The 12933-nt window shown below is 49.8% G+C and overlaps 7 protein-coding genes across 7 annotated transcripts; 5 read left to right on the top strand and 2 right to left on the bottom strand.

Moving 5' to 3' along the window:
- Positions 1-238: 238 nt before the first annotated feature.
- AKAW2_81120A (uncharacterized protein) lies at positions 239-1903 on the top strand (the record flags this gene model as incomplete). Its single annotated transcript, XM_041682216.1, has 4 exons — positions 239-453; positions 504-1239; positions 1297-1545; positions 1616-1903. The coding sequence occupies 4 exons, from the start codon at positions 239-241 to the stop codon at positions 1901-1903; spliced, it is 1488 nt and encodes a 495-aa protein (XP_041549081.1).
- A 526-nt stretch (positions 1904-2429) lies between these two features.
- AKAW2_81119A (HpcH/HpaI aldolase family protein) lies at positions 2430-3254 on the top strand (the record flags this gene model as incomplete). Its single annotated transcript, XM_041682215.1, has 1 exon — positions 2430-3254. The coding sequence occupies one exon, from the start codon at positions 2430-2432 to the stop codon at positions 3252-3254; it is 825 nt and encodes a 274-aa protein (XP_041549080.1).
- Positions 3255-3297: 43 nt separating this feature from the next.
- Positions 3298-5725, bottom strand: AKAW2_81118S (uncharacterized protein; the record flags this gene model as incomplete). Its single annotated transcript, XM_041682214.1, has 6 exons — positions 3298-4586; positions 4640-4962; positions 5013-5165; positions 5221-5436; positions 5484-5578; positions 5651-5725. The coding sequence occupies 6 exons, from the start codon at positions 5723-5725 to the stop codon at positions 3298-3300; spliced, it is 2151 nt and encodes a 716-aa protein (XP_041549079.1).
- Positions 5726-6252: 527 nt separating this feature from the next.
- AKAW2_81117A (uncharacterized protein) lies at positions 6253-8363 on the top strand (the record flags this gene model as incomplete). The annotated part of the gene is made up of 6 exons (XM_041682213.1): positions 6253-6348; positions 6401-6525; positions 6589-7485; positions 7534-7594; positions 7641-8210; positions 8280-8363. The coding sequence occupies 6 exons, from the start codon at positions 6253-6255 to the stop codon at positions 8361-8363; spliced, it is 1833 nt and encodes a 610-aa protein (XP_041549078.1).
- A 160-nt stretch (positions 8364-8523) lies between these two features.
- AKAW2_81116A (uncharacterized protein) lies at positions 8524-9495 on the top strand (the record flags this gene model as incomplete). Its single annotated transcript, XM_041682212.1, has 1 exon — positions 8524-9495. The coding sequence occupies one exon, from the start codon at positions 8524-8526 to the stop codon at positions 9493-9495; it is 972 nt and encodes a 323-aa protein (XP_041549077.1).
- Positions 9496-9554: 59 nt separating this feature from the next.
- AKAW2_81115S (SMP-30/gluconolactonase/LRE family protein) lies at positions 9555-10553 on the bottom strand (the record flags this gene model as incomplete). The annotated part of the gene is made up of 2 exons (XM_041682210.1): positions 9555-10184; positions 10248-10553. 2 exons carry the CDS (start codon positions 10551-10553, stop codon positions 9555-9557), a joined length of 936 nt encoding a protein of 311 aa, XP_041549076.1.
- A 336-nt stretch (positions 10554-10889) lies between these two features.
- On the top strand, positions 10890-12724 carry AKAW2_81114A (uncharacterized protein; the record flags this gene model as incomplete). Its single annotated transcript, XM_041682209.1, has 5 exons — positions 10890-11013; positions 11080-11219; positions 11272-11457; positions 11520-12307; positions 12661-12724. The coding sequence occupies 5 exons, from the start codon at positions 10890-10892 to the stop codon at positions 12722-12724; spliced, it is 1302 nt and encodes a 433-aa protein (XP_041549075.1).
- Positions 12725-12933: the final 209 nt, after the last annotated feature.

Here is a 12933-nt window from a genome sequence, read left to right as displayed (position 1 = left end):
AGAAACGATGAGAGCCTATCATGCACACCATGCCGCAATCAATGCTGCGTACGGATACTGTCCGATAATACCTGCCAAGTCGGAGATGTCCGTTGCGTGCGGAGTCCCCATGGGGGATCAGTACCCCAGAATGTAAATCCGGGGAAGATATGTGGGCCATATAGCCCCATAAAAGCGCAGATAGCATGGACAGTAACAGACAGTATCCGTCCATTCCACTTCACCTCTTAATTAAACCATGGCGCCGAAGCACGACGAGTATGCCCTGGACGACAGAGACTCCAAGATTATCGTGGAGAACCTTGAGGATGTCTCATATCCAGAACACTCACTGGCTCAGTTTCCTCTTCTGCGGGAGAAGACTCCTACTGAACTCGAGCATCTGGACAAAGCTGTTTTGAAGAAGCTGGACTACTACTTTCTGCCATGTGTGACAATGATGCTCCTTATGAGGTGAACCTTCTATAACTGCTACCCTAACCTCAACACTGACACACCCACAGCTACCTCGACAGAATCAACGTATCCAACGCCCGTCTAGCCGGCATGCAAGACGACCTCCACATGTCCGACACAGAATGGTCCGCTGGTATCTCCCTCTTCTACGTGGGCTACATCATCTCCCAAGTGCCAGCAAGCGTCTTCATCGCCAAAGGCAAACCGAGCATAATCTTCCCCTGCATCATGCTCTCCTGGTCCGCCGTGACAATCTGCATGCCGGCCCTCACCTCTGCCTGGGGCTTCTGTCTCTGCCGATTCCTCGTTGGCGTCACAGAAGGGCCCTTCATCCCCGCTGTCTCCCTAATGACCTCGTCCTGGTACACGAAGAAAGAATCTCCATTACGGATGGGCATTTGGCACGCGGGAAACATCATATCCAATGTTTTCTCTGGACTCCTCGCCGCAGCCATTCTCACGAACATGGACGGCATCGCACACCTCCGAGCCTGGCAGTGGTTTATCCTATTAGAAGGGATTGTCAGTATCCTTGTCACCTTGATTGCGTTCTGGTTCCTCCCGAACTTCCCCGATAATACTAGTCGACGATGGTTCAGTGCAGAGGAGGCTGAAATGGCAAAGTATAGACAGTTCGTCTCAGCGGGCGGTATCCACGAAGATGATGAGGGTGGTCGCTGGACGGGTGTGTGGCTTGCCGTTAAGGATCCCTTTACATGGTTGTTCTCGGCAATGCATTTCGCCCTCATTATTGCGCAGTCGTTCAAGGATTTCTTTCCTTCGGTGTGTATCAACCTTTTACTCTCAGATTATACATCGTGCTAATAATAGTGACTACAGATCGTCGCAACCCTCAACTTCTCCGAAGTCGAAACCTACCTCGTCCAAGCTCCGCCATGGGTAATAGCCTACATCGCTACATTGGTCCTCTCATGGTCCTGTGGCCGATTCCTCAAGCACTGCTGGCACATCGTGATACCCATGCTCATCACCCTCGCCGGAACAGTGATTATGATCTCAACCTTGAACATCGGAGCACGATACTTTAGCTTCGTCTTACTCTGTACTGGACCATTCGTCGCCCCGAACGTAAGATAACCCACCACTGTCTACCCACTCAAACTAGAGCTCCCATCACCCAGACTAATCAATAACTCAGATCCAAATATCCTGGGAAACCAGCGTCGTCCCGCGTCCACGCACAAAACGAGCCGCGCTCGTCGCCATCGCGAATTGCGTGTCGTCCGTCTCGCATTGGTTCACGCCGTACTTCTTCCTCACGTCGCAGGAGCCGAGGTATGAGACTGGAGGGGGAATTATTATTGCGGGGTGTGGACTTACGGTGTTGCTTTGTTTGGGGACGAGGTGGTGGTGTGTCAGGAGGAATAGGGAGTTGGAGAGGGAGGAGGTGGAGGGTAATGGGTCTGGGTGGAGGTTTGTTACTTAGGTAAGGCGGAGGTATGCTTCTGGTGGTGATGGGGTGGTGAGAAGGGATGAGATGGGTAGTTGTAGGGTTGTCTGGGTGGGTAGTTGGTAATGTGGGATATCGCAGTGATTGATGCTGAGTTGGGATGAGGGAGTGGATGACATTTATGATTTGGTATATTGACTTATGACTCACTCTGTTTCTTCACATTCACTGTTTGGAGTTTGTTATGACTCACTCTGTTATTTTCTTAGCACTAGAGTAAGTGCCTATGGCTATGAGGCTGATCATACGTGTGGGAATGGACAATTTCCGCTCCGTAGGAGAAGTTCCGGATGAAGCTATAGACTCATCGTCCAGCAACCGGATATTCTCCGGATTGCTAAATTAGACAAGAAAATATACTTTCGATCTTAGCGATTAACATCAACATATAAGTAACAGTATAAGCTCAGTTTGGCCAGATCATTTTGATCAATCAAAGAACAATTTTCCCAATTACATCTCAAGTCAATCACCATCTATATTCATCCTAACTACGACCAAAATGACCCAATCCGACCCTCAAACCACCAGCATCTCCAATCCCTTCCGGACGCGCATCCTCTCCGGACAAATAACCCCCCTCCTAACAGCCAAATACCTAACAACCAATGAACTCCCCCTCCTCTGCAAAACGACCTCTATCCACGCCATCTTCATCGACATGGAGCACTCCGCGCACGACATGCGCACTGTCTCGCAACTAATTCTCGCCTGCCACTGCGCAGGCATCTCGCCCGTCGTGCGCTCGCCCTCCAAGTCGCACTTCCATATCAGTCGCATTCTCGACGCAGGCGCCTCCGCCGTGGTGATTCCTCACGTGGAGTCCGTCGAAGAGGTGAAGGAATTAGTCCAGCATGGGAAGTACGCTCCCCTGGGAAAGCGCGGCTGCACGAATAACCAGCCGGCGTTTGGGTTCCGGCATGTGTCTACGAAGGTGCAGAATGCGGTGTTGAATGAGCAGACTATGCTGATTCCAATGATTGAGACGCCTGGGGCGGTGGATATTGTGGAGGAGATTGTGGCTGTTGAGGGGGTGGATGGGATTTTGATTGGTTCGAATGATCTCTGTTCGGACATGGGGATTCCCGGGGGTTATGATACTGCTGAGTATCAGGATGCGGTGAAGAGGGTTATCAAGGCGTGTGTGGATGTTGGAAAGCCTGTGGGTATTGGGGGGATTCCGGGGAGACTGGATCTTTTGGAGATGTGGTTTAAGTTGGGGGCGACGTGGTCGTTGGGTGGACAGGATGGGGCGATGGTGCAGGCGGGGATGAGGCAGTTGAGTCAGAAGTATGAGGATATCAATGTGAGGTTGGAGAGGGTGTAGATATATGGCTTGTTTGTATTTAATTGTGGTTATATATTGATTTTCATATGTCGAGGAAGTGACCCGCAGCTGACGACCCGTACACGTACTCCCCTAACATGCCGGCCTCCATGCTCCAGAAGACGTTGTCCCCAAATATGTCCCATGATAATTGTTGGTTCTCAATGGCTGCTTCTTGCAACTGTATCAAATGGGCTTCGTTCGTACTTGCATCGGGCGTCAGAATGGGCCACGGCGGGTTGTGTTCACTGACGGGTGCAGGAGGTTCATTTTCAGTATTCACACTACCATCAAGTAGGAATTGTATGCTTCCACTTTGATGAGTGATATCAAATGGGATATGCTGTTCGCTGTGCACTGCATCTGGTCGTTGGTTCTTTGTCTTGCGCAAGATGTCGGCCCGCAATGCTTCATATAGAGCGACATAGTGAACCGCATCAGGAAGCTCCTGGACCATGAGCTTCAATGTTTTCTCGCCTTTCTTGACAGCTTCAGAAGCACTCTTTATGGTCTGATAATCAAGGTCCTCTACAACTGAAACACAAAACATGACAGATAATCCCGCAGTGAACAGAGTCTGGAAGTAACTGCGTGTGTATGTCACAAGCCCCTGGTCGAACATAGCACAGAAAGTAGTAATAGTCCCCACGGAAAATTCAAGGCAGATGCTGAGGAGGTCTTGCGGAGGCACATTGTTTCGTTTAGGCACGAGATCAATCGCTTTGCGGATAATAAGTAATCGCTCTCGCATCAGGAGCAGATCGTACCACTCCTGCCTTTCATACAAGCATTTTGGGTTGGAGAAGACAGGCGCAGAGTTCCTCCAACTCTCTAGCTCATTCAGTAGCTCGTCAAGATCTAAATATATGGTTCCGCTGGCTGTGGCCAGTTCAATTTGTGACATCTCCTGCTCAGCTCTCCCCTTGGCCTTTTGCTGAAATCTTGTATGGATCTTTGAGGTAATCTTACGTAGTCGCAAGCAGAGGAGAAACACCGAGGTCTCAGTTGTATGCATGGAATCCAGATGTGCCGTGCCCATGCGATAGAAGGAATCTATATCCGCAAATACACCAGACTGCCCGGCCAAGTCGAGCTCCTCGTCATCTGCGTCGGCCGGAAACCCGATCTGGATGTCTTTGTCGGCTATCGCGGGTGGGCGGTCCAACATCACAGAGGTGTACCGATCCAGCATATAACACTGCCAAAATACCCGTCTCCGCAGTTGCTCCTCTAGCAGATGGTCATCTGGGCTTTTTCGTGATCGACACTTATGTAGACCCTGCTCAATACACATTCTGGTACTAAGTTGGATCAATTCCCATATAGAAGTACCTACATACACAGTCAGTAGTGGTTACGACATTGTTATTGCGAGGACACCGCACCAATGTGATAATATATGCCAAATCTGCTTACGAGCAACAGATCCTGAATGGACTCCAAGCCTTTCAGGAGAAAGCCTTCTTCGAGGTGTTTCAACGCGGAAAGAAAATAGCCGTAAGGGTGATACTGGTGCTTGCCGGCTCGGTAGAGTGGGATGGCGCCGATGGCAAGTATCATGAATGTCCGAAATAGTTGGTGCTCCGTTGTTTGACCGACACTGGCACGTGCATGTTGGTCTTCCAGACTTTCGGGGAAGAGTGCTCGGTATAGGTCTTGCACATATCGACGCAGCAAGAACGGGTTCTGGACATGAGATGTTCCCAAGCTGTGATCGTCAGCGTGGATATGATGCCTGCAATTAAGGGGGACACATACTAACTGTCGAAGACAACCAAGGCCTCTTCAGCTGATGGCAGTGAATTTTGCTGGACACTGGTCTCTAGAATGGTGGCTCTCTTGGATAGATTGTGAAGAAGCTTCTGGTTCTGCTCCCTCCATCGGGGATCGGTGAATAGAAGACTCATAAAGCTGTTGGTCACTGTCAGCCTAGGGATCACGATTCCGAAGGAATGTCCACCAATACCTAATCCCAGCACCCTCGGTGTAGTTCGGGGAAAGGCTCATATCATTGCTATATCCATCCGCGGTTTCAACAATGTGACCTAAGCGGCCATGGGGAGCGGGCCCCGGATTATTGTCGTCTGCCGATGAATGTTCCTCTGTATCATTCATCATGGGTTCTATGTCAATGACCCCTGTCTGAAGGCTTAGGACCTTCTGTTCCAGCTCATATATATACCTTCGGCTTGTCAATCATTATTTCTGAATTAAACAGAGGATACCTACTCCCGCGAAACCGGCTCACTGCCATTCAGGCTAACCGTCAAACAGACCTGACCGTTCCTCATACAAGGCGAGCATTTTGGACGAGCATTATCACACTATCGCCCTCCAATTGTCAGATCTATAGCTTATATCGGTATAGTTTGTTTCTCAACCATTGGGATGATTACCTTGGCTTTCTTCGTGTAGCATGACTGGCAGGCTGGAAGTCGTGGGAGTTGCCTGTCCTCATGTCCATTGGCCATGATGCCGGTAATTGCTGAAGCACACAATCTTCATCACCAAGATCAGACCAGTGGATTTACAGTCTTACTATGTTTCACTACTGCATGTCCCCTCGCAAGAGCTTCATGAACGAAACTGTGGGGAAATACTACGGAGAAGTGAATAGCCTCGGCTACCTGTGGTAGGGGCCATTTCTTAGCCCTGCCTTGCCTTGCACCTTCCCCGTAACTCAGGGAACATAGGTCTACAGGCGGCGCGCGAATCACTGCTTCGCAAAATCATACTACATGTACAGTATCATCTTGCATTTGAGCTAACTCTGCAAGTACCAAGGTCACGTCTTTCCCTTTGCCATTAGGGATACATCTTCCGCATCGGACAATGTCCGCAGGATCCATCCACCCGCAGGTGGGTTTCGGAAATTCTCCGCCGCACAGCTTCCCCGCAGCCAAGACAAGCATACCCCACGAGGGTCACGCAGGCTTTCTCGCGATTGTAGCGTGATGGCATCTCACGTACTCCGAAGTTCCATGTCTGGGCATTGAACATGGAAGAAAGCCGTCGGACAAGTCCTACGCCTCAGAGTCCCACAGCACAACGGAGACTCCAAGCCTGTGAAAGATGCTGGAAACGGAAGCAGAAGGTGAAAATGTTTCCCACGAATATAATCTTTCTCACTAAAGGTGTTCAAACAGTGTGACAGGCTGCTGCCGGGGTGCACAGCCTGCATTGAAGCAAAAGCCAAGTGTTGTCCACGAAGCGTCCAGTTGGGGGGCACCACAGAGGATGCAAGCGGACTTTCCAATGCTGCGCTTCCAGAGTAAGGATACACTGACTTCACTATCGTCAGATCTGTTTCAGAGCTGATGTTGACATGATTCAGCTACATTGAGACGCTTAAAAGAAAGGCGGAGGATCTGGACGATCAGTCTCGGCGTCGACGACCTCGTTTATCAACCAACACAAGCGATGGGAGGCCGTCGCTGCCATCCAATGGCCCGACAGAGGCTGCACATGATAGCCCACAAGCCTCTCACGACACTCCTTTGACGGAGCAAACCAGTCTCACTGAAAGATCGGTGCAGGCAGCTATGGGAGAGATTGAATTTTTGTCCCGCAATGCTATGGCAGAGCCCCGTGGTGAGGCAAGTGGATTTCCCCAGGAACTAACAATAGGAAACATGATAAAAGCCTCCCTTGCTATTTCAGGGAAGGACCCAACACAGTCTTCATGCCCTTTGTCTCAAAAGTCGAAGTACAGCAACATGTTGGGGCAGACCCCTACACTTACCAGAGAAGTTGTGGCTGATTGTACGGGCCGTTTCTTTGGGCATACCAAAGCCCTCTGCCCCTACATTGACGAGGGTGAGATGCTGGAATATCGTGACGGGTTCTTCGATAGTAGCCATGTGTCTCATACAACTTCGTATACCGGCTTCAGGGATTTCAACGTGTATATGGCAACAGCTATTGGGATGCTGCTGTCTCCCGAATCTGGCATCGAACTGTTCGCCAGCAGTTTGCACAGCGCGGCCATGCAGAGCTTCCCTACTATCCTAGGCAGTAACGATGACTTGAACATGTTGCATTCTATGCAATTGATGATCATTTACTCAATGTTCTCCTCGATGGGGGGATCCACATGGCATCTTGTTGGCCTCGCCATGAAGAAGGCCATATCGTATAGGTTCCATAAAGAGCCGCTTTCCGACATCGGAATACCGGAGCAAAAGCTCAATCGGAGAAGAAACATATTTTGGAACTTGTACATACTTGATAGGTGTGTGTATCTTTTGACCATTGACAGAAATTGTCTAACCACCTGCAGAACTATTAGCTGCGCAATGGACCGGCCATTCAGCATTGAAGATGAAGATGTTACGCTTCAGGTACGTCTGAGAAACTGGCTCGATGCGTGTGCTAACATCATCAAAGCTTCCATCTCATGGAGACAGTCCACCAGACGCGCTCGACTTTCCGGCGTACGTTGTCATGCACGCTCGATTAATATCTAAGATGCGAGGCTCTTCACATCAGCAATCAATTTTCCACTACGGAAGTTTCTCCTACTGGAGAGATATACCTAGGGGGGCGATGGGTTCTAATATACCACCGACTTCCTCCAGAACAATACGGCAGCTCACCTGTAGGTCCATGGTCTGCCTGGCGCAAATCAGTGGATTTGAGCGAAACGCAACCAGGGTTTTTGGGACCACACATACTATTCGGCAGGATATAATAAACACATGTAGTGAATATATCAGTAATGAGTATTTGGCGGTGGAGGATGGCTGCTTCAAGGGATCATTCGTTGATGCCTTCGATATCTTTTCTGCAGGCGTGGTTCTTATCTGCCTGGGAAAGATGTCGCCAGCTTCCGATGTCCCGAATGCAGCCATTGTTCTCAACAAATGTACTTCTCTCTTGACCCTTCTCGGAGAGAGATTTTCGGCACTTAAAGCACTTTGCAGAGTGCTCTGGTGCTTGCAGGAGTCAGCAGACATGGTAAGTAATATTTAATGGCCAAAAAGTATTTATGACCGACTCCCTGCAAAGCTGACAAAAAAGGCGCAGGTGATTGAGTTACCGGAAATAGTCCCTCACGCCCTTCGAGTGATGATCGAAGGTACGTTTCGAAGTAGTCGCCCAGTTCGTTGACTTGCAGACCGGAAAGACTGCCTTCGGAGAATACCCGCCGGACGAAATCCGTACTACTGGAACATATATCAGGGCAGTGAGTGTCCAACAATGCAATCAGAACAATTACACAGTTGGTTTGAGAGACTCATAACAAGCCGCTACTCTTTCTCAATTCAAGATGGCACCCAGCAGAGACGACGAATTGTTATCTTCCCGCCAAACGGTTGCGGATAAGCCAACGGTGTACCTTCTTGACACGTTCCCTCCCAAGGCAATCGAACATGCCAAAACGCTATTCAATATTATCCAGCCTCAAGATGAAGAGTTCCAAAATTGGAGAGAGAATGCGCGCGCTTTGTTGATCCGAAGTTCCTATCTTACTGCCGAGGATGTCGCCAGTTGCCCGAATCTGATTGCGATTGGCAAGCACGGAGTAGGAATTGACAAGATTGACCAAAATGCCTGTGCAGAAAGAGGCATCAAGATCCTCAACACGCCTGGGGCGAACGCACGCGATGTGGCCGAACTGGTCGTTGCCCTTTCTCTGTCGGTTGCTCGTGGTATCCGGTCCATTACAACTCGCCAAATGTCAAAGCCAGTCCCCAAGGAGACATGTGACGGGCTGACGTTGTACCAAAAGACTGTCGGGATTATCGGCATGGGAAATATCGGACGGACTGTTGCCGAGATATTTCGGGGTGGCTTTCAGACCGACATCATCGCATACGATGCTTATATGCCGGAGGATATATGGACGCATATCCCGCACACCAGAGCCAGCAGCATCGATGAAGTCATTACTCGGGCAGATATCCTCTCGGTCCATGTCCCCCTGACCAAGGAGACACGAGACATGATTTCCTACGACAAGATCTGCATGATGAAGCCGGATGCCATCCTTATCAATGCGGCTCGGGGAGGGATTGTCAATGAACAGGACCTCACACGGGCATTATCCGAAGGCCGTCTCTGGGGTGCCGGGCTTGACTGTCACGAACAGGAACCTCCCAGTCATGAGAGATATGGCCAACTCTGGGAGAATTTGAATGTGATCAGTACACCGCACATTGGAGCTGCTACATCGAGGGCACAATTAGCGTGTGCTACTGCGGCGATTGACAATTTGCACCAATACCTAGCTAGTCTATGATATTTCAATCTAATAGACACATTCTCCAATTTCTCTCTATGATCACTACTATACATAAATCATATCTTAGCCTTCAAAACCTTCCCCCCAACCACCCCCCTACAATGCCACCTCACAACCTGCACATTCCCCTCCAAACTATCCGTAATAAACAACGTCCTCCCATCCTCACCCCCAAACGTACAATTCGTCAAATTCTTCCCTCCATCCTTCGCAGTAACAATCCTTGCCTTCGGCACCCCCTCCTTATCCACCACAAACACACACCCAAGACTCGGATGACATACAAACAAACTCCCCTCCTCATCCACAGCCAACCCATCAGGCCCCGCACACCCAAACGACTGGAAAAACAGCCCTACCTTCGACGTACTCCCATCTGCATTCAACGGTAACCTCCACACAGAATTCTGCCTCGTCATAGCAACATACAAGAACCGCTCATCGGGAGACAATACCAACCCATTCGGAGAGATCCCGTTCGACACAAGACAATCTAGCTTCCCATCGGGGGAAAGCCGGTACACGCACCCAGACGGGTCCGTCATCCCCGTTTGGCCCTGGTCCGTGAAGTAAATCTCGTCCTTGCTGGAGATGATTAGGTCGTTGGGACCTTTGAAGCGTTCTAGGTTCCGGCGGGTCAGGAGGGGCGTTAGAGATTGAGTCTTCGGGTTGAAAAGAAGTAATCCCTGATTGCATCAATTATCAGCATTTCGATTCTTTTGAATGAGTGTGGGGTGGGGTATATTCACCTGCTTATAATCGGCAATCACCAAACATCCATCTTCTCGAACAACGAGCCCATTGGGTTCCCCGTCGTAGCGGATACATTCCGTCACATTCTTGTCCTTGTCTATCTTCAGAATCCTCCCGTAGGGAACATCTACGATGTAGATATCGCCGTTGGCGGTATACACTGGCCCCTCGAGGAAGATATCTGATGCTGGGCGTGCCGAGCCGCTGCGCCACTCTGTTGGTTGGCCTGTGCAGCGCAGGTGAGAGGGGATGCGGGTGTAGATTTCGGCTTGGATGGTTGGGGGGGCTGGATAGAAGTTCATTGTGAGAATATTAGTAGTCGTCTTTAATTGGATTGGAATCAGTAAAGGCTGAGGGTTTGCTGTGGCTGGTTGGTGTTGGTCCCCGCAATGTCTCGCTTATATATTAGTACTAGTACTCGTAGTAGTGCCATTTCGTGCAATAGGACTGGATCCGATCCGCGTCGGACATTTCCCGGCGTTAGTGCTAGATTGGGTGTGGGCTGGTGCTACTAGTAATATGGGGATGAGATGAGAGGGTTTACTTATAATTTGCAAGAATCCGGGGTTACCCCGTGCTTTCTGGGGATCTGGGGAACCTGTCATCCGAGGTATTGAGTGTTCAAGGTTCAAGTCAAGATGGGTCTTATTACTGAGACGAGAAAGGCTATTCAGGATGCTCCGAAGGGCATGTTCAATGCTTATGTGTTGATGTGTACGTGTGTGTTTGCGTTTGCTGGTGTGGCTAAGGGGTTTGATGAAGGTATGATATATATATAATTCGGCTGTGTGGAATGGTAGAGGGCTAATTGATTGTCTGTTCTGGTAGGAAATATCGCATCGCTTGTTACGCAGCCGCATTTCAAGGCAAAGTTTGGCATTGACCATTTGTCGGAAGATGAATATGCGAATACGAAAGGATGGATTGTCTCTATTACTACCGCTGGTGCGGTTTTTGGATGTCTTGGTGTATGTTGGTTTCGATTATGTTCGTGGTCTGGTAATACTGATATGGCTGCAGTGCCCTCGGATCAACGATCGATTCGGTCGACGATGGACTTTTCGTCTTTCGACGCTCATATATATCGCAGGAATTCTCGGTCAAGGACTATGCAACGGGAACCTGTCAGGGCTTTATGCTTCGAGGTTTATCGCGGGCTTGGGATTGGGCGTGCTTACGATTGTGCCGCCTATATATATTTCAGAGGTATGCATTCATGATGATTTAGTAACTACTGTGAGAGATGTCCGTCCGACTAACAGCCATAGATCGCACCAAAAACAATTAGAGGTCTTCTTCCACTGCAGCACGCGGCTTGTCAACAGCTAGGCGTTGTATTCGGCTTCTTCATCAACTATGGCGTGACAAAAAGCTACCCTGGTGGTGACAAGCAGTGGATGCTCCCTACACTGTTGCAACTTCTCCCGGCCACAATATGGCTTGTCGGATCCTTCCTCTGCTGCGAATCTCCCCGATGGCTACTCTATAAAGGCAAAAGGCACGAAGCAGCCACGAACCTCGTCAAACTCCGCCACCTACCCCTCGACCACCCTATAATAGTAGCCGAGCTAGCAGGCATGGACGCCCAACTCCTCCTGGAAACCGAATCCGTCGGCGAAGCCACCATATGGGAGCTCCTAAAAGAGACACTCATTCCAATCGAAAATAGACGTCGCTTCTTCCTCATCTTCATGGCAAACCTCTTGTCCCAGTGGTCCGGAGCCAACGCCATCACGCAATACTCGCCCACGATCTTCGGCTACCTGGGCATATCCGGGGACGAGTCGACCTTCCTAGCGACAGGGATCTACGGCGTGGTAAAATTCGCCAGTACCCTCGCGTTTGCCCTGTTCATCGTTGACTTCATCGGCCGTCGTCGATCACTGATTACAGGCATCTCCCTACAAATAGTCACACTAGTGTACGTGGGAGCATACCTCGGCGCCACGAAGGACATGACTGCAATCCAAATCAGCAATACCCCCAGCGCCTCGCGCGCATCGACTGCAGCGATAGTGGCTATTTACATCCACGCCGTGGCGTGGAGTATTGGGTGGTTCGGGATTCCGTATCTTATCGGGTCGGAGGTTTTCCCGATTAGGATCCGGTCATTGAATGTGTCCATTTCGATGGCTTTCCACTGGGCGTTTTATTTTGGATGTTCGAGGGCTATGCCGAGTTTGCTGGCTGCTACGCATCGCTGGGGTGCGTTTCTGTTCTTTGGTTGTATTTGTGTGATTGGGCTGGTGTATGTGTTTTTTGCTATGCCGGTGAGTATACCCTTTCCGTTAGGGTGGGTTGATTTGGAGCTAATTGTGAATAGGATACGACTGGGCGGTCGCTGGAGGCGCTGGACAGTCTGTTTCAGCGGCCTTGGTATACGGTGTATCGGGTGGCTTATCCGTCGAGTGAGGCCGTTCGGGTGGAGAGGGAGGATGCAAAGTTGGGAGTGGAGCATGTTGAGAGGGCATGATGGACTCCAGATATGTTTATTCGAGTGCTAATATAAGAACTGTCCAATAGGCTTTATTACAGTAGATATTGAGTTGACTCCGCTATGAATGCATTTGTAGAGATGAATAATAACCATACTGAATCTCGTACCCCAACTCAACTCTGATCCGATCAGATAAGATAACACATCGATCACCCCAAAACAGTAAAGCCCCGCGCCAATAATGA

The sequence above is a fragment of the Aspergillus luchuensis genome, chromosome 8 (assembly GCF_016861625.1).
Source record: "Aspergillus luchuensis IFO 4308 DNA, chromosome 8, nearly complete sequence".
NCBI lineage: Eukaryota > Fungi > Ascomycota > Eurotiomycetes > Eurotiales > Aspergillaceae > Aspergillus > Aspergillus luchuensis.
The sequence above is the reverse complement of the archived record's forward strand: the minus strand, read 5'-3'. Positions and strand labels throughout refer to the sequence as shown.